Raw genomic sequence first — 22,366 nt, 5'->3', positions numbered from 1 at the left:
TATGACATGTTATGTACTATGGGTGCAACATCTGGGCTTAAACCTGGGATGCACTGAATTCAGACCTTACCTATATGCTACACTGTAATGGTTGTTACACGGAGCTAAAACAGTCACTACTAATAGAGTGCAGGCATGGTCTATACATTATATCACACACAGGTCATACTAGCTGTATCCTGCTGTGTCCTCACACTCTCCATATCTCCATCAGTATGTGTAACAGAGTGCAGGCATGGTCTATACATTATATCACACACAGGTCATACTAGCTGCATCCTGCTGTGTCCTCACACTCTCCATATCTCCATCTCAGTATGTGTAACAGAGTGCAGACATGGTCTATACATTATATCACACACAGGTCATACTAGCTGTATCCTGCTGTGTCCTCACACTCTCCATATCTCCATCTCAGTATGTGTAACAGAGTGCAGGCATGGTCTATACATTATATCACACACAGGTCATACTAGCTGCATCCTGCTGTGTCCTCACACTCTCCATATCTCCATCTCAGTATGTGTAACAGAGTGCAGACATGGTCTATACATTATATCATACACAGGACATACTAGCTGCATCCTGCTGTGTCCTCACACTCTCCATATCTCCATCTCAGTATGTGTAACAGAGTGCCGGCATGGTCTATACATTATATCATACACAGGACATACTAGCTGTATCCTGCTGTGTCCTCACACTCTCCATATCTCCATCTCAGTATGTGTAACAGAGTGCAGACATGGTCTATACATTATATCACACACAGGTCATACTAGCTGCACCCTGCTGTGTCCTCACACTCTCCATATCTCCATCTCAGTATGTGTAACAGAGTGCAGGCATGGTCTATACATTATATCACACACAGGTCATACTAGCTGCATCCTGCTGTGTCCTCACACTCTCCATATCTCCATCTCAGTATGTGTAACAGAGTGCAGGCATGGTCTATACATTATATCACACACAGGACATACTAGCTGTATCCTCACACTCTCCATATCTCCATCTCAGTATGTGTAACAGAGTGCAGGCATGGTCTATACATTATATCACACACAGGTCATACTAGCTGCACCCTGCTGTGTCCTCACACTCTCCGGATCTCCATCTCAGTATGTGTAACAGAGTGCAGGCATGGTCTATACATTATATCACACACAGGACATACTAGCTGTATCCTGCTGTGTACTCACACTCTCCTTATCTCCATTTCAGTATGTGTAAGAGTGCAGGCATGGTCTATACATTATATCACACACAGGACATACTAGCTGCACCCTGCTGTGTCCTCACACTCTCCATATCTCCATCTCAGTATGTGTAACAGAGTGCAGACATGGTCTATACATTATATCACACACAGGACATACTAGCTGTACCCTGCTGTGTCCTCACACTCTCTGAATCTCCATCTCAGTATGTGTAACAGAGTGCAGGCATGGCTGATGGCTCCTGATGTATGAGATACACCAGAGAGTGTGGGGAGGAGACTGGTCAGATCTCTGGGCTGGTAACACACAGTGACATGGGAGGGGGAGAGCAGGAGTATAATAGGGGCTGATGGCTCCTGACTCCCCCACTGTGCATATACATTTTATTCATTAGTTTGTACTGACAGAGGAGGGTGTAGGATAAGAGATTGCTGTAGTGATTGAACAGAGTATGTGACTCTTTTCTGCAATAAGTGTTTATTACTCACCTGTGCTGATATCTGTAGGGATTTCCTCCTCTTTACACTTCTGATCACCCCTCACATACGTCTCTTCTTCTCCCTCTGTATCGTCTGCCTTTATATCAGTCACATCCGTCTCTTCTTCTCCCTCTGTATCTTCTTCCTTTATATCAGTCACATACGTCTCTTCTTCTCCCTCTATAACTTCTGCCTTCATATCAGTCACATACGTCTCTTCTCCCTCTATAACTTCTACCTTTATATCAGTCACATACGTCTCTTCTTCTCCCTCTGTATCTTCTACCTTCATATCAACAAGATCTTCACTCTAAATGACCCATAAAATAATCAAGTGTAATTTAATTGAGAATAAACAGTAAAATAATCAGTGTATAATACACACACAGATTCTCTATAGATCATATAGTCACAGTCACTTTGGTATACTGGTATCTACCTGATGCTCCTGTAGGGTCCTGTGACTCTCCTCTGTACAATCCTGTGAATAAAGACGATGGGGACATCTCTCTGTGGTATTTCTATTACTGGGTCCATCTATAGGAAACACAGTGACTGAGTACATTGTATATATGTGCTTATCAGGTAATGTGTGTATATAGGGCTCCCAAACCTGCTCTACCCTATACAATAAATGACATTCTCCTCTTACCCAGTGATGTGAGGGGCCGGTGATTCTCCATCATCGCGTCCTTGTACAGACCCATGTTCCTCTATATATTCCCTCTTCTGCATGGAGACATAGACAGTGACATCCTGACACCTTAAAGGAACCTGACACACACAATGATATTGTCATCTCCCAGACACATCCCCTGGTTGTACTGTCATGTATTATTACTACAGATATAAGTGACGTTACAGTGACACTCTCAGATCCCCTCACCTCCCCAGTCATGTCCCTGTATTATTAATATAGATATAAGTGATGTCACTGTGATACTCCCAGATCCCCTCATCTCTCCAGTCATGTCCCTGTATTATTACTATAGATATAAGTGATGTCACTGTGACACTCCCCTGTATTTAGGGGTCGATCCAATTAGACATGACAGTCGCATCCACGAGTAAGTACAGCTATATGCCACACTTACGGTGCCACCACACACATATAAATATCCATGGTTGCGGGGCTAGATCGGGCCATGAGTGGAGCAGGTTGCAGGTTAGTTGGTGGCGATAACTCACCCCTTTGCGTCTACTTGAATCAAAGCCATAGTATTTCCAGTCATTTCACTCCTGTCTTTGTCTTTAATATAGCATATACACTAGATAAGCTCACTTAAAAAAACAGGGATCATATTTAAACGTGCACCACCGAAAGATGTAGTTTGAAATCTGAGAGCTCTCATGGTAAAGGTTGTTTTAAATTACAAAAAAAGCTCTATTTACTCAGGTAGTTACTGTAAGAGGCAATAGGTGTATGTGTGTGTGTAGGTGGTCGAGTGATAAGTGAGGGGTTATATTTTGCAACAAAGGTTAGTTTCTTTTTATCACTCTATATCAGCTCTAAGAAATATGGTGATAGAGAATCAGACCTTAGTCACATCCCCATCTAACACCACTAGTAATACATGTGTCCTGTTATTCCCTAATAACTACAGGGATATTACATCTGATGCTCCATCTACCACTGATCTGTATTATTGTATTACTGAGAATCAGACCTTAGTCACATCTCCATCTAACACCACTAGTAATATATGTGTCCTGTTATTCCCTAATAACTACAGGGATATTACATCTGATGCTCCATCTACCACTGATCTGTATTATTGTATTACTGAGAATCAGACCTTAGTCACATCTCCATCTAACACCACTAGTAATATATGTGTCCTGTTATTCCCTAATAACTACAGGGATATTACATCTGATGCTCCATCTACCACTGATCTGTATTATTGTATTACTGAGAATCAGACCTTAGTCACATCTCCATCTAACACCACTAGTAATATATGTGTCCTGTTATTCCCTAATAACTACAGGGTTATTACATCTGATGCTCCATCTACCACTGATCTGTATTATTGTATTACTGAGAATCAGCCCTTAGTCACATCTCCATCTAACACCACTAGTAATACATGTGCCCTGTTATTCCCTAATAACTACAGGGTTATTACATCTGATGCTCCATCTACCACTGATCTGTATTATTGTATTACTGAGAATCAGCCCTTAGTCACATCTCCATATAACACCACTAGTAATACATGTGTCATGTTATTCCCTAATAACTACAGGGATATTACATCTAATGCTCCATCTACCACTGATCTGTATTATTGTATTACTGAGAATCAGCCCTTAGTCACATCTCCATATAACACCACTAATAATACATGTGTCCTGTTATTCCCTAATAACTACAGGGTTATTATGCTCCATCTACCACTGATCTGTATTATTGTATTACTGAGAATCAGACCTTAGTCACATCTCCATCTAACACCACTAGTAATAAATGTGTCCTGTTATTCCCTAATAACTACAGGGTTATTACAGCTGATGCTCCATCTACCACTGATCTGTATTATTGTATTACTGAGAATCAGCCCTTAGTCACATCTCCACCTAACACCACTAGTAATACATGTGTCCTGTTATTCCCTAATAACTACAGGGATATTACATCTAATGCTCCATCTACCACTGATCTGTATTATTGTATTACTGAGGATGATATTAGTGGTATTTGCCAACCAAGAGGAAATTGTTACCTACATGTGCATCTAAATTGGCAAAAAAATGTATGGTATGTACTAAGGGTCACATCTGTGAGAGAACCTGGCAATCGGGTCCCTTGTTTCATCCTCGTCTACCCAGAGGCCAGACTTTGTGAGAGAGAAAAGATCCAGACTAATATATAGTAATGTTCTTTATTGTGTTATTTATTAATGTGTGACATCCTGTACAAGGAGACGGCTGGGAGACGGGAATAATAATAAATCACAGGATAGTGACAATCTTACCTGTGGAAGTGTTCTTATGGCCACTTCAAGTGTCTGCAATAATCAGAGGCTTGGGTAAAACCCCTGTATAAGAGGGAAGAAACTACATATGAGATAAATAGAAAATGTCAGATATCAATTACCTACATAACGCATAAACACAAACAGGACCTAAATAAAGCATAACCACAAATAGCACCTACATAGAGCATAACCACAAATAGCACCTACATAGAGCATAAACACAAACAGGACCTACATAGAGCATAACCACAAATAGCACCTACATAGAGCATAACCACAAATAGCACCTACATAGAGCATAACTACAAATAGCACCTACATAGAGCATAAACACAAATAGCACCTACATAGAGCATAACCACAAATAGGACCTACACAGAGCATAACCACAAATAGCACCTACATAGAGCATAAACACAAACAGGACCTACATAGAGCATAACCACAAATAGCACCTACATAGAGCATAACCACAAATAGGACCTACACAGAGCATAACCACAAATAGGACCTACATAGAGCATAACCACAAATAGCACCTACATAGAGCATAACCACAAATAGGACCTAGCGTTCCCGCTAGGCTGTTTCAGCGGGCGCCTTGCTCTGCCCTATTTCTGAAGGGCAGAAAGCACCCTGCCCTCCAGCGCGGAGCCCTGCTGAAACAGCCTTCGGGTTCCGTCCTCCATCCGCGGGCTGCAGTGTCCCGTGGGTGGGGAAAACGGCAGAGCGGAGGTCACCGCCGGTGAACGGATTCCATCACAGTGACCGCAGTGCTTGGGGGCTGCCCGGCTTGTCCGTAAGTACCGGGCATGCCCCCAAGAGTGACGAAAAGGGGACGCGTCACTTTTCAGTGACCATGCCCTTACTCTAGGTCTGGTTCCCTGCCTGTCACCGGACCTAGAGTGAAAACTAAGGACCTACAGAGAGCATAACCACAAACAGAACCTACATAGAGCATAACCAGAAATAGGACCTACATAGAGCATAACCACAAACAGGACCTACATAGAGCATAACCAGAAACAGGACCTACATAGAGCATAACCAGAAGCAGGACCTACATAGAGCATAACCACATACAGGACCTACATAGAGTATAACCACATACAGGACCTACATAGAGCATAACCACATACAGGATCTACATAGATCATAACCAGAAATAGGACCTACATGTAATCAGAGCAGCGATATAATAAATCAAGAAGCATCACAAAAAACATGTAAAGGATGACAGATCATTAATGACCCGGTTGGACAAGAACTCCGGCAACTGCTGACTGACACTAAATGGACGCGTACGCGCAATGTAGCAAATTTCAGCAAATCTCTATTCAAAAACATGGTTGAGATTCAGGTGAGAGGGAATACTATATGGAGGTGTTGGAATGGGCATTTCAGTGCAACACAAAAGGTACTGCTGCCCATTCCTACCATCACTTTGGTGGCAGTCGCCTTGCACGTCCGCTCTTTCTGTACGCCAGTCACTAATCTGCTCAGGGTTAGTACTGCTCATGGGCAGGATGCGGGGGCCAGGTTAGAGGACAGAGCTGCAGACAGAACTGTAGTGATCAGCCTAGCACCCTGCTCCTGTCACAACCCATGCAGTTCCTTTTTCCTGTCTGGGGTGTCACTAACTGATCTGGTGGTTCTAGCACACTATGGTATGTATCTCAGCAGTTTGTTGCATTAGCAAGTAATATCACATATCAGTGTGTGCTGGGAGCTGTGTTATTCCCCCTCATATATCACTTACAGTGCCCTCTCTGTTATATAATAATAATAATAATACCACATATCAGTGTGTGCTGGGAGCTGTGTTATTCCCCTTTATATAGCACTGTACAGTTCCATCCCCCTATATAATAATAATACCACGCATCAATGCCCGCATCCCCCTATATAATAATAATACCACGCATCAATGCGTGCTGAGAGCTGTGATATTCATCCTCATATATTACTGTAAGGTCCCCTCTCCCCTATATAATAATAATACCACATATCAGTGTGTGCCGGGAGATGTGTTATTCCCCTTCATATATCACTGGGCCTGATTCAGCATTTATAGCAATAGCAACTGTATACGCAGATTCAGCAATAGTTACTGCGCATTCACCACACGTGTGCTGCGATCACACTGCCATTATGGACGCAGAGCAGAATCCATCGCAGAGTGAGTGACAGGCTGTAAACGGTTTGGGGTGGTGACGGGCGAGCTTGTCCGTTTGAATGGGCATGCATAAATTAGCCACTGCGATGACATACACAGCTTGAGTACTCACGGCGTGACACAAGGCTTGAAGTTCTGCGTAGGGTCTGACGTGCCTTAATTGCGTGATGGGCCGATGTTCGTCAATGTTACCAATGTTTACACTAGATTGCAAGGTAAGACGGATGTGAGTAAACAGAAGTGGGCGTCTTAATGGCGGCTGAGCTTTTGCAATTACTAACATTGTCGCAGTTTCAATGCATGCGTATTTGCAGCTAAGAATGCAGTTGAGAGCCGTGCTGAATCAGACCCACTGTATGGTCTCCTCTCACATATATAAAAATACCACATATCAGTGTGTTCTGGGAGCTGTGTTATTCCTCCTCATATATCACTGTACGGTCCCCTCTCCCCTATATAATAACAATACCACATATCAGTGTGTGCTGGGAGCTGTGTTATTCCCCCTCATATATCACTGTACAGTCCTCTCTTCCCTATGTAATATTGACACCACATATCCGTGTGCGCTAGAAACTGTGTTATTCTCCCTAATATATCACTGCACGGTCTTCTCCCTAAATAATAATAATAATATCACATATAAGTCAGTGCTGGGAGCTGTGTTATTCCCCTCATATATTACTGTATAGTCCCCTCTCCCCTATATTATAATACCACATACCAGTGTGTGCCAGGAGATGTGTTATTCTCCCTCATATATCACTGTACAGTCCCCTCTCTCCCTATATAATAATAATACCAAATATCAGTCTGTGCTGGGAGCTGTGTTATTCCCCCTCATATATCACTGTATGGTCCCCTCTCCCCTATAGAATAAAACCACATATCAGTGTGTGCTGGGAACTGTGTTATTCCCCTCAAATATCACTGTACAGTCCCCTCTCCCCCTATATAATAATACCAAATATCAGTGTGTGCCGGGAGCTGTGTTATTCCCTCTCATATATCACTGTACAGTCCCCTCTTCCCTATATAATAATAATACCATATATCAGTGTGAGCTGGGAGCTGTTATTCCACCTCATATATCACTGTAGAGTTCCCACTTCCATATATAATAATACCACATATCAGTGGGAGCTGGGAGCTGTGTTATACCCCCTCATATATCACTGTACAGTCCCCTCCCCCCTATATAATAATAATACCACATATCAGTGTGAGCTGGGAGCTGTGTTATTACCCCCTCATATGTCACTGCACAGTCCCCTCCCCCCTATATAATGATAATACCACACATCAATGCGTGCTGAGAGCTGTGATATTCATCCTCATATATTACTGTATGGTCCCCTCTCCCCTATATAATACCACATATCAGTGTGTGCCGGGAGATGTGTTATTCCCCTTCATATATCACTGGGCCTGATTCAGCATTTATAGCAATTGCAACTGTATACGCAGATTCAGCAATAGTTACTGCGCATTCACCACACGTGTGCAGCGATAACACTGCCATTATGGACGCAGAGCAGAATCCATCGCAGAGTGAGTGACAGGCTGTAAGCGGTTTGGGGTGGTGACGGGCGAGCTTGTCCGTTTGAATGGGCATGCATAAATTAGCCACTGCGATGGCATACACAGCTTGAGTACTCACTGCGTGAGACAAGGCTTGAAGTTCTGCGTAGGGTCTGACGTGCCTTAATTGCGTGATGGGCCGATGTTCGTCGATGTTACCAATGTTTACACTAGATTGCAAGGTAAGACGGATGTGAGTAAACAGAAGTGGGCGTCTTAATGGCGGCTGAGCTTTTTCAATCACTAACATTGTCGCAGTTTCAATGCATGCGTATTTGCAGCTAAGAATGCAGTTGAGAGCATTGCTGAATCAGACCCACTGTACAGTCCCCTCTCACCTATATAATAATACCACATATCAGTGTGTGCTGGGAGCTGTGCTATTCCCCCTCATATATCACTGTACGGTCCCCTCTCCTCTATATAATAATAATACCACATATCAGTGTGTGCTGGTAGCTGTGCTATTCCCCCTCATATATCACTGTACAGTCCCCTCTTCCCTATGTAATAATACCACATATCAGTGTGCGCTAGAAACTATGTTATTCTCCCTAATATATCACTGCATGGTCTTCCCCCTAAATAATAATAATACCACATATCAGTGTGTGCTGGGAGCTGTTATTCCCCCTCATATATCACTGTATAGACCCCTCTTCCCTATATTATAATACAACATACCAGTGTGTGCCTGGAGCTGTTATTCCCCCTCATATATCACCGTACAGTCCCCTCTCCCTCTATATAATAATAATATTATCACATATCAGTGTGTGCTGGGAGCTGTGTTATTCCCCCTCATATATCACTGTACGGTCCCCTCTCCCCTATATAATAAAACCACATATCAGTGTGTGCTGGGAACTGTGTTATTCCCCTCATATATCACTGTACAGTCCCCTCTCCCCCTATATAATAATAATAATACCACATATCAGTGTGTGCTGGGAGCTGTGTTATTCCCCCTCATATATCACTGTACAGTCCCCTCTCCCCTATATAATAATAATAATACCACATATCAGTGTGTGCTGGGAGCTGTGTTATTCCCCCTCATATATCACTGTAGTGTCCCCTCCCCCCTATATAATAATAATACCACATATCAGTGTGTGCTGGGAGCTGTGTTATTCGCCTCATATCACTGTACGGTCCCCTCTCCCCTATATAATAATAATACCACATATCAGTGTGTGCTGGGAGCTGTGTTATTCCCCCTCATATATCACTGTACAGTCCCCTCTCCCTATATAATAATAATACCACATATCAGTGTGTGCTGGGAGCTGTGTTATTCCCCCTCATATCACTGTATGGTCCCCTCTCCCCTATATAATAATAATACCACATATCAGTGTGTGCTGGGAGCTGTGTTATTCCCCCTCATATATCACTGTACAGTCCCCTCTCCCCTATATAATAATAATACCACATATCAGTGTGCTGGGAGCTGTGTTATTCCCCCTCATATATCACTGTACAGTCCCCTCTCCCCTATATAATAATAATACCACATATCAGTGTGTGCTGGGAGCTGTTATTATGGGACCCCCAGTGCTGCTGTATGAGGAGACTGTGTGACAGTACAGGGTATATAGCCCAGGCCTCCCCCCACTGGTATATTCTATAGGTACAGGCCACTCCCCCTGTATGGTAGGACACCACAGGCCACTCCCCCTGTATAGTAGGACACCACAGGCCGCTCCCCCTGTATAGTAGGACACCACAGGCAGCTCCCCCTGTATAGTAGGACACCACAGGCAGCTCCCCTGTAGGACACCACAGGCTGCTCCCCCTGTATAGCAGGACACCAAAGGCTGCTCCCCCTGTATAGTAGGGCACCACAGACCACTCCCTCTGTATAATAGGACACATTACCTGCTGCTGCTGGACACAGAGACGTCGCCTTCCCCGCGCTCTATGTAACTCCGCCCACTTCCTGTCGTCACCTGTTGTTAATCTGTATTAGGCTTTATCTCTGCTTTGTAATTTTAACAATCTGATTGGCTCCTCGAAACGTCACTCACCTCATTATCAGGGAGGAGTGGAAGACTGCAGCCATAGAGACGGCGGGTGGGCGGAGCCGTGTTAGTCAGCCCGGTAATCCTCTCTAGAATGACAGTTTTGTCTATAATACATGTCCTCAGTGCAGGAGGGCGGCGGCCATTTTCCTGTATACCAGTCCAGCTGCAATATCATGTTCCCTGGCCCTGAGGTTACATTAGGAGCGGCGGCCATTTTCTCCTGGTCTGAGGTCTCCCTCCTCCTATCATTCCCACAGGAAGCAGCAGGGACAGGGAGCAGCCAGTGTTGTGTCTGACAGCAGGTAATTATATTATTATTATTATTATTATTATTATTATTATTATTATTATTATTATTATTATTATTCTTCTGTAGGCTGAGCAGACATTGGTGACACTTTGCTGTACTACAAGGAGACCAGACACTGTTTCATTGCTGTAGTACAGCTGGAGCAGACTGTGGTGTTGCATTGTCACTGTGCAGGTAGGATACACTCTAGTGTCCTAATTTTCTAATGCAGGTGGCGCAGACCCTGCTGTTACTATAGCACAGGTGGTGCAGACTCCATTGTTACTATAACACAGGTGGCGCAGACCCTGATGTTACTATAATACAGGTGGTGCAGACTCAGTTGTTACTATAATACAGGTGGCGCAGACTCAGTTGTTATTATAATACAGGTGGCGCAGACCCAGTTGTTATTATAATACAGGTGGCACGGTCTCCGTTGGTACTATAGACTCTGTTGTTACTATAATACAGGTGGTGCAGACTCTATTGTTACTATAATACAGGTTTAGCAGACTCAGTTGTTACTATAATACAGGTGGTGCAGACTCTTGTTACTATAATACAGGTGGTGCAAACTCCATTGTTACTATAATACAGGTGGAGTAGACCCTGCTGTTACTATAACAGGTTATGCAGACCCAGTTGTTGCTACAATACAGGTGGTGCAGACTCTGTTGTTAATATAATACAGGTGGAACAGCCCCAGTTGTTACTATAATACAGGTGGTGCAAACTCCATTGTTACTATAATACTGGTGGCGCAGACCTTGTTAATATAAAGAGAAGGAAATCGGGAGCGCTGATAATTTGTTTTAGTATCATACAAGACATCTAACAAAGATCACAAATCCAAATTCTAAGAGATTATTAACTCTGGATCTTTAATAAAATATTCTAAAATATTGACCAATAAAATTCTGCTTGTGTCACTAAGTAGTAGCATTTATCATATTAAATACAAACATAAAAACAATTTCAAAGTAAAAAAGAAACAATTGTTGCAGATCAAGGAAGAAGAAATCCTGTAACTCCTGGTGGAGGATAAATATATATGTTACACGTCCAGTTATTGTAACAAAAATCCGGATAATAAGTATGTTGGATAATGTTTCCCGGGATAATGGATGACCCGTATATTTGTATGCAGGATGAAAGGTTGAATAAACTTTATATAAAGCGGGTAATAAGTCTTATTTGTGGTTAGAGGTTCTTACCCGGTAACCTCCTGTGACTCCAATCCTGTAATAGTCAGGGGAAGGAGCACCCGCTGTCTGCTCCACAACTGATCCCGGCCGGTAACCTCCTGTGACTCCAATCCTGTAATAGTCAGGGGAAGGAGCACCCGCTGTCTGCTCCACAACTGATCCTGGCCGGGTAACCTCCTGTGACTCCAATCCTGTAATAGTCAGGGGAAGGAGCACCCGCTGTCTGCTCCACACCAGATCCCGGCCGGGTAACCTCCTGTGACTCCAATCCTGTAATAGTCAGGGGAAGGAGCACCCGCTGTCTGCTCCACAACTGATCCCGGCCGGGTAAACTCCTGTGACTCCAATTCTGTAATAGTCAGGGGAAAGAGCACCCGCTGTCTGCTCCACAACTGATCCCAGCCGGGTGACCTCCTGTGACTCCAATCCTGTAATAGTCAGGGGAAGGAGCACCCGCTGTCTACTCCACAACTGATCCCGGCCGGGTGACCTCCTGTGACTCCAATCCTGTAATAGTCAGGGGAAGGAGCACCCGCTGTCTGCTCCACAACTGATCCCGGCCGGGTGACCTCCTGTGACTCCAATCCTGTAATAGTCAGGGGAAGGAGCACCCGCTGTCTGCTCCACAACTGATCCCGGCCGGGTGACCTCCTGTGACTCCAATCCTGTAATAGTCAGGGGAAGGAGCACCCGCTGTCTGCTCCACAACTGATCCCGGCCGGGTAACCTCCTGTGACTCCAATCCTGTAATAGTCAGGGGAAGGAGCACCCGCTGTCTGCTCCACACCTGATCCCGGCAGGGTAACCTCCTGTGACTCCAATCCTGTAATAGTCAGGGGAAGGAGCACCCGCTGTCTGCTCCACAACTGATCCCGGCCGGGTAACCTCCTGTGACTCCAATCCTGTAATAGGGGAAGGAGCACCCGCTGTCTGCTCCACAACTGATCCCGGCCGGGTGACCTCCTGTGACTCCAATCCTGTAATAGTCAGGGGAAGGAGCACCCGCTGTCTGCTCCACAACTGATCCCGGCCGGGTAACCTCCTGTGACTCCAATCCTGTAATAGTCAGGGGAAGGAGCACCCGCTGTCTGCTCCACACCTGATCCCGGCCGGGTAACCTCCTGTGACTCCAATCCTGTAATAGTCAGGGGAAGGAGCACCCGCTGTCTGCTCCATAACTGATCCCGGCCGGGTAACCTCCTGTGACTCCAATCCTGTAATAGTCAGGGAAGGAGCACCCGCTGTCTGCTCCACAACTGATCCCGGCCGGGTGACCTCCTGTGACTCCAATCCTGTAATAGTCAGGGGATGGAGCACCCGCTGTCTGCTCCACAACTGATCCCGGCCGGGTAACCTCCTGTGACTCCAATCCTGTAACAGTCAGGGGAAGGAGCACCCGCTGTCTGCTCCACACCTGATCCCGGCCGGGTAACCTCCTGTGACTCCAATCCTGTAATAGTCAGGGGAAGGAGCACCCGCTGTCTGGTCCACAACTGATCCCGGCCGGGTAACCTCCTGTGACTCCAATTCTGTAATAGTCAGGGGAAGGAGCACCCGCTGTCTGCTCCATAACTGATCCCGGCCGGGTAACCTCCTGTGACTCCAATCCTGTAATAGTCAGGGAAGGAGCACCCGCTGTCTGCTCCACAACTGATCCCGGCCGGGTGACCTCCTGTGACTCCAATCCTGTAATAGTCAGGGGATGGAGCACCCGCTGTCTGCTCCACAACTGATCCCGGCCGGGTAACCTCCTGTGACTCCAATCCTGTAACAGTCAGGAGAAGGAGCACCCGCTGTCTGCTCCACAACTGATCCAGGCCCGGTAACCTCCTGTGACTCCAATCCTGTAATAGTCAGGGGAAGGAGCACCCGATGTCTGCTCCACAACTGATCCCGGCCGGGTAAAGTGAATAGTATTGCAGGCTGTGACTCCGCTCTGTCCGGTGCTGTATGTGACAGTGGATATTAGTGATAGAAGATGCTAGAGAGCTGCTGGATTCGCCATGTAGCGCTGAAAGCACGGTTAAAAAAACGGTAATCCGGTGTCAAAAACAAGTATCCCAACAAGTAGAAATAGGTCGTGGTGAGAGTATCTAACGCGTTTCTCGGCCTTGTATAAACTGACCGTTATCTCACAAGCAATTAATCTCACTCTCAAGGACTTGTGAATTAATTGTATAATTCTGTGAACCTACAATGTATGACAAACGGATGGTTCATCCTGATAGAATCACTACATCAATGTGCTAAATGTATATAAACATAAAATATATACATACTGGCAGGAATGTAATGTATAACGGTGTCCTGCCAGTGTGACTAAGTGACGGTATAGTACACTAGTACATCTGTGTAATGTGCAGGAATGTAATATATAACGGTGTCCTGCCAGTGTGACTAAGTGACGGCATAGTACACTAGTACATCTGTGTGATGTGCAGGAATGTAATGTATAACGGTGTCCTGCCAGTGTGACTAAGTGACGGTATAGTACACTAGTACATCTGTGTCATGTGCAGGAATGTAATGTATAACGGCGTCCTGCCAGTGTGACTAAGTGACGGTATAGTACACTAGTACATCTGTGTGATGTGCAGGAATGTAATGTATAACGGTGTCCTGCCAGTGTGACTAAGTGACGGTATAGTACACTAGTACATCTGTGTGATGTGCAGGAATGTAATGTATAACGGTGTCCTGCCAGTGTGACTAAGTGACGGTATAGTACACTAGTCATCTGTGTCATGTGCAGGAATGTAATGTATAACGGTGTCCTGCCAGTGTGACTAAGTGACGGTATAGTACACTAGTACATCTGTGTGATGTGCAGGAATGTAATGTATAACGGTGTCCTGCCAGTGTGACTAAGTGACGGTATAGTACACTAGTCATCTGTGTCATGTGCAGGAATGTAATGTATAACGGCGTCCTGCCAGTGTGACTAAGTGACGGTATAGTACACTAGTCATCTGTGTCATGTGCAGGAATGTAATGTATAACGGTGTCCTGCCAGTGTGACTAAGTGACGGTATAGTACACTAGTACATCTGTGCGATGTGCAGGAATGTAATGTATAACGGCGTCCTGCCAGTGTGACTAAGTGACGGTATAGTACACTAATCATCTGTGTGATGTGCAGGAATGTAATGTATAACGGCGTCCTGCCAGTGTGACTAAGTGACGGTATAGTACACTAGTCATCTGTGTCATGTGCAGGAATGTAATGTATAACGGCGTCCTGCCAGTGTGACTAAGTGACGGTATAGTACACTAGTCATCTGTGTCATGTGCAGGAATGTAATGTATAACGGCGTCCTGCCAGTGTGACTAAGTGACGGTATAGTACACTAGTACATCTGTGTCATGTGCAGGAATGTAATGTATAACGTTGTCCTGCCAGTGTGACTAAGTGACGGTATAGTACACTAGTACATCTGTGTCATGTGCAGGAATGTAATGTATAACGGTGTCCTGCCAGTGTGACTAAGTGACGGTATAGTACACTAGTATATCTGTGTGATGTGCAGGAATGTAATGTATAACGGTGTCCTGCCAGTGTGACTAAGTGACGGTATAGTACACTAGTCATCTGTGTCATGTGCAGGAATGTAATGTATAACGGTGTCCTGCCAGTGTGACTAAGTGACGGTATAGTACACTAGTACATCTGTGTGATGTGTTAACGGTGTCCTGCCAGTGTGACTAAGTGACGGTATAGTACACTAGTACATCTGTGTCATGTGCAGGAATGTAATGTATAACGGTGTCCTGCCAGTGTGACTAAGTGACGGTATAGTACACTAGTATATCTGTGTGATGTGCAGGAATGTAATGTATAACGGTGTCCTGCCAGTGTGACTAAGTGACAGTATAGTACACTAGTATATCTGTGTGATGTGCAGGAATGTAATGTATAACGGTGTCCTGCCAGTGTGACTAAGTGACGGTATAGTACACTAGTACATCTGTGTCATGTGCAGGAATGTAATGTATAATTGTGTCCTGCCAGTGTGACTAAGTGACGGTATAGTACACTAGTACATCTGTGTCATGTGCAGGAATGTAATGTATAACGGTGTCCTGCCAGTGTGACTAAGTGACGGTATAGTACACTAGTCATCTGTGTCATGTGCAGGAATGTAATATATAACGGTGTCCTGCCAGTGTGACTAAGTGACGGTATAGTACACTAGTCATCTGTGTCATGTGCAGGAATGTAATATATAACGGTGTCCTGCCAGTGTGACTAAGTGACGGTATAGTACACTAGTACATCTGTGTCATGTGCAGGAATGTAATATATAACGGTGTCCTGCCAGTGTGACTAAGTGACGGTATAGTACACTAGTCATCTGTGTCATGTGCAGGAATGTAATATATAACGGTGTCCTGCCAGTGTGACTAAGTGACGGTATAGTACACTAGTCATCTGTGTCATGTGCAGGAATGTAATATATAACGGTGTCCTGCCAGTGTGACTAAGTGACGGTATAGTACACTAGTACATCTGTGTCATGTGCAGGAATGTAATATATAACGGTGTCCTGCCAGTGTGACTAAGTGACGGCATAGTACACTAGTACATCTGTGTCATGTGCAGGAATGTAATGTATAACGGCGTCCTGCCAGTGTGACTAAGTGACGGTATAGTACACTAGTACATCTGTGTGATGTGCAGGAATGTAATGTATAACGGCGTCCTGCCAGTGTGACTAAGTGACGGTATAGTACACTAGTACATCTGTGTCATGTGCAGGAATGTAATGTATAACGGCGTCCTGCCAGTGTGACTAAGTGACGGTATAGTACACTAGTACATCTGTGTGATGTGCAGGAATGTAATGTATAACGGTGTCCTGCCAGTGTGACTAAGTGACGGTATAGTACACTAGTACATCTGTGTAATGTGCAGGAATGTAATATATAACGGTGTCCTGCCAGTGTGACTAAGTGACGGCATAGTACACTAGTACATCTGTGTCATGTGCAGGAATGTAATGTATAACGGCGTCCTGCCAGTGTGACTAAGTGACGGTATAGTACACTAGTACATCTGTGTGATGTGCAGGAATGTAATGTATAACGGTGTCCTGCCAGTGTGACTAAGTGACGGTATAGTACACTAGTCATCTGTGTCATGTGCAGGAATGTAATGTATAACGGCGTCCTGCCAGTGTGACTAAGTGACGGTATAGTACACTAGTCATCTGTGTCATGTGCAGGAATGTAATGTATAACGGTGTCCTGCCAGTGTGACTAAGTGACGGTATAGTACACTAGTACATCTGTGCGATGTGCAGGAATGTAATGTATAACGGCGTCCTGCCAGTGTGACTAAGTGACGGTATAGTACACTAATCATCTGTGTGATGTGCAGGAATGTAATGTATAACGGCGTCCTGCCAGTATGACTAAGTGACGGTATAGTACACTAGTCATCTGTGTCATGTGCAGGAATGTAATGTATAACGGCGTCCTGCCAGTGTGACTAAGTGACGGTATAGTACACTAATCATCTGTGTGATGTGCAGGAATGTAATGTATAACGGCGTCCTGCCAGTGTGACTAAGTGACGGTATAGTACACTAGTCATCTGTGTGATGTGCAGGAATGTAATGTATAACGGTGTCCTGCCAGTGTGACTAAGTGACGGTATAGTACACTAGTCATCTGTGTCATGTGCAGGAATGTAATGTATAACGGCGTCCTGCCAGTGTGACTAAGTGACGGTATAGTACACTAGTACATCTGTGTCATGTGCAGGAATGTAATGTATAACGTTGTCCTGCCAGTGTGACTAAGTGACGGTATAGTACACTAGTACATCTGTGTCATGTGCAGGAATGTAATGTATAACGGTGTCCTGCCAGTGTGACTAAGTGACGGTATAGTACACTAGTCATCTGTGTCATGTGCAGGAATGTAATGTATAACGGCGTCCTGCCAGTGTGACTAAGTGACGGTATAGTACACTAGTCATCTGTGTCATGTGCAGGAATGTAATGTATAACGGTGTCCTGCCAGTGTGACTAAGTGACGGTATAGTACACTAGTCATCTGTGTCATGTGCAGGAATGTAATGTATAACGGTGTCCTGCCAGTGTGACTAAGTGACGGTATAGTACACTAGTACATCTGTGTGATGTGTTAACGGTGTCCTGCCAGTGTGACTAAGTGACGGTATAGTACACTAGTACATCTGTGTCATGTGCAGGAATGTAATGTATAATGGTGTCCTGCCAGTGTGACTAAGTGACGGTATAGTACACTAGTATATCTGTGTGATGTGCAGGAATGTAATGTATAACGGTGTCCTGCCAGTGTGACTAAGTGACAGTATAGTACACTAGTATATCTGTGTGATGTGCAGGAATGTAATGTATAACGGTGTCCTGCCAGTGTGACTAAGTGACGGTATAGTACACTAGTACATCTGTGTCATTTGCAGGAATGTAATGTATAATTGTGTCCTGCCAGTGTGACTAAGTGACGGTATAGTACACTAGTACATCTGTGTCATGTGCAGGAATGTAATGTATAATGTTGTCCTGCCAGTGTGACTAAGTGACGGTATAGTACACTAGTCATCTGTGTCATGTGCAGGAATGTAATATATAACGGTGTCCTGCCAGTGTGACTAAGTGACGGTATAGTACACTAGTACATCTGTGTCATGTGCAGGAATGTAATATATAACGGTGTCCTGCCAGTGTGACTAAGTGACGGTATAGTACACTAGTCATCTGTGTCATGTGCAGGAATGTAATATATAACGGTGTCCTGCCAGTGTGACTAAGTGACGGTATAGTACACTAGTCATCTGTGTCATGTGCAGGAATGTAATATATAACGGTGTCCTGCCAGTGTGACTAAGTGACGGTATAGTACACTAGTCAACTGTGTGATGTGCAGGAATGTAATGTATAACGGTGTCCCGCCAGTGTGACTAAGTGACGGTATAGTACACTAGTACATCTGTGTCATGTGCAGGAATGTAATATATAACGGTGTCCTGCCAGTGTGACTAAGTGACGTTATAGTACACTAGTCATGTGCAGGAATGTAATGTATAACGGTGTCCTGCCAGTGTGACTAAGTGACGGTATAGTACACTAGTCATCTGTGTCATGTGCAGGAATGTAATGTATAATTGTGTCCTGCCAGTGTGACTAAGTGACGGTATAGTACACTAGTCATCTGTGTCATGTGCAGTAATGTAATATATAACGGTGTCCTGCCAGTGTGACTAAGTGACGGTATAGTACACTAGTCATCTGTGTCATGTGCAGGAATGTAATGTATAACGGTGTCCTGCCAGTGTGACTAAGTGACTGTATAGTACACTAGTCATCTGTGTCATGTGCAGGAATGTAATGTATAACGGTGTCCTGCCAGTGTGACTAAGTGACGGTATAGTACACTAGTCATGTGTGCCATGTGCAGGAATGTAATGTATAACGGTGTCCTGCCAGTGTGACTAAGTGACGGTATAGTACACTAGTATATCTGTGTGATGTGCAGGAATGTAATGTATAACGGTGTCCTGCCAGTGTGACTAAGTGACGGTATAGTACACTAGTCATCTGTGTCATGTGCAGGAATGTAATGTATAACGGTGTCCCGCCAGTGTGACTAAGTGACGGTATAGTACACTAGTACATCTGTGTGATGTGCAGGAATGTAATGTATAACGGTGTCCTGCCAGTGTGACTAAGTGACGGTATAGTACACTAGTACATCTGTGTGATGTGCAGGAATGTAATATATAACGGTGTCCTGCCAGTGTGACTAAGTGACGGTATAGTACACTAGTATATCTGTGTGATGTGCAGGAATGTAATGTATAACGGTGTCCTGCCAGTGTGACTAAGTGACGGTATAGTACACTAGTCATCTGTGTGATGTGCAGGAATGTAATGTATAACGGTGTCCTGCCAGTGTGACTAAGTGACGGTATAGTACACTAGTCATCTGTGTCATGTGCAGGAATGTAATATATAACGGTGTCCTGCCGGTGTGACTACGTGACGGTATAGTACACTAGTCATCTGTGCGATGTGCAGGAATGTAATGTATACGGTATCCTGCCAGTGTGACTAAGTGACGGTATAGTACACTAGTCATCTGTGTGATGTGCAGGAATGTAATGTATAACGGTGTCCTGCCAGTGTGACTAAGTGACGGTATAGTACACTAGTCATCTGTGCGATGTGCAGGAATGTAATGTATACGGTATCCTGCCAGTGTGACTAAGTGACGGTATAGTACACTAGTCATCTGTATCATGTGCAGGAATGTAATATATAACGGTGTCCTGCCAGTGTGACTAAGTGACGGTATAGTACACTAGTCATCTGTGTGATGTGCAGGAATGTAATGTATAACGGTGTCCTGCCAGTGTGACTAAGTGACGGTATAGTACACTAGTCATCTGTGTCATGTTCAGGAATGTAATGTATAACGGTGTCCTGCCAGTGTGACTAAGTGACGGTATAGTACACTAGTACATCTGTGTCATGTGCAGGAGTGTAATGTATAACGGTGTCCCGCCAGGGTGACTAAGTGACTGTATAGTACACGAGTCATCTGTTTCTGAGTACACTAGCCTGCTATTCCAGGTGACGGTATGGAGCTACAGTACTTTTACCTGCTTTTCCGGGTGCTGGGATGGAGCTCTGAGTATATTAGCCATCTGTTCTGGGTGCTGGTATGGAGATAAAGTACGTTTGGGACTTGGTGCCAAAATACAGTTTTGAGTGCATTAGCATCCGTCCTAAGTGCCGGAATAGACCTCTGACCATCTTTACCAAATGTTACAGATGGCGGATGGAGCTCGGAGTACGTTAGCCAGCTTAGCTGAGTTCCAGAATGCAGCTCTGTGTACGTTAGCCATCTGTTTCAGGTTTCACTTTAGTATGTTAGCCAGCCATTCCTGGTGCCGGTAAAGAGCTCTGAGTGTGTAAGCTACCTGTTCGGGAGCCTAGATGGAGCAGTGAGTACTTCTGCTGTTCTTTGTGCCGGAATAGAGCTCTGATAACCTTAACCAACTGTGTCAGGTGGTAGATGGAGCTGTGCGTACGTTAGCCAGCTGTTTCAAGTGCCAGAATAGGGCTATGAGAACCATCTCTTCCAGCTGTCCCATTGGGTCTCCCAGTACCTTAGCCATCCATTCTGGGTGTCAAAATAGGGATCTAAATACTCACGCCCTTTATTGCAGCTGCTGGAATAGGTGTTGGAGTAGTAGCTATATCTATTTGCCAGAACAGGTGTTAGGTTACTAATTCCATCTCTTCCAGCTCCTGGAATAGATGTCTCAGTACCATAGGTGGACCTAGAACTTTGTCCCCACAGCAACATTTTGAAGGGACCCCTGCAGAACAAACACACTCTGAGGGAGGGAATCTGCATACGAGGGGTCCACAATAACAAGTCACCCATTAGTCTGCCCCCAATACTGGAACACTGTTGATAACATCATCATAACTAGGGAGGGAGCTATTAACCCTCTCACCTAGGAAGGCTCAAGCCAACCATGGTTACCAAGTCACTAATAGAGGGAGGGCACCTGAGAAGCTGGGTCAGTGAACTTCTGAGAAACAATGACCAAGACTCTATGGCTCTGGGATTGAGGGGATTTAGTGGTCACTCAGTGTAATCTTATGTTTTTATGGACAACATGATAGCATAGTGGACAGCATTTCTACTCCGCACTGGGGTCATGGATTTAATTCCTGCCTAAGGTCCTGTCTGTCTGGATTTTGTATGTTCTACCCGTGTTTACATTGGTTTCTTACACTGGTAGGTTAGTTGGCTTCTGTCATAAATACATATTAAAGGGAAGGGAAATGGGAAATGTCACCGCACAGGTTTCAATTCACCGTATAATAAAGTAATTAATTATATGGGATAAAAATAATTGCTATTGTATCCACTCTATAATCAATTATTCCCCTCAGGGTATGTGTAGAATTGTGGAGGTGCTTCTCAGAGTAATTAGAACAATGTAAAATAAAATGTGGGAGGTCTGGGCCAGCCACAAAAGACTCTATAGAGAGAGCACGCAAAATAGCAAGTTATCACCCATTATTATCTGACTAAAGTTTAACCTTTAATTGGATTGTTAGAAACAAAGTAAAATTGAACTCACACTTACATATAACCGATATAGACAAGTTGACAAAACTACAGTATATTGTAATCACTGTAGTTATTGGTCATTTAAAGGTGAAGTATTACAAAAATTACATAGATACATCACTAACATAAATGTTAAAAGGTCTTAATGTAAAAAACACCAGGTACAGAATAATAAAACAAAATTTGTTCCCTATGTAGGACATGAGATGATCACCATCAATGATAGATCTACAACAAAAACCCCTAAAGTAAAGAAATAAAAGTTGGG

The 22,366-nt window shown here is 44.3% G+C and overlaps 1 protein-coding gene and 1 long non-coding RNA gene across 2 annotated transcripts in view; both read right to left on the bottom strand.

The window, feature by feature from the left end:
- The window catches only part of LOC148502609 (uncharacterized), a 283,629-nt gene that overhangs the window by 74,396 nt on the left and 186,867 nt on the right, over positions 1 to 22,366 (bottom strand). The window contains 1 exon segment of the mRNA XM_088449561.1: positions 1,709 to 1,799. Within this exon segment, the coding sequence (XP_088305687.1) occupies positions 1,709 to 1,799 (91 nt within the window).
- Positions 4,710 to 8,601, bottom strand: LOC148502614 (uncharacterized). The gene is made up of 3 exons (XR_015869996.1): positions 8,517 to 8,601; positions 6,969 to 7,059; positions 4,710 to 4,740 (listed from the first exon to the last, which is right to left on the bottom strand). It is a non-coding gene; the product is annotated as an uncharacterized LOC148502614 (long non-coding RNA).

This window comes from Taudactylus pleione, unplaced genomic scaffold, assembly GCF_031769625.1.
Source record: "Taudactylus pleione unplaced genomic scaffold, aTauple2 ptg000488l, whole genome shotgun sequence".
Classification (NCBI taxonomy): domain Eukaryota; kingdom Metazoa; phylum Chordata; class Amphibia; order Anura; family Myobatrachidae; genus Taudactylus; species Taudactylus pleione.
This window is presented reverse-complemented; position numbering and strand designations above follow the sequence as displayed.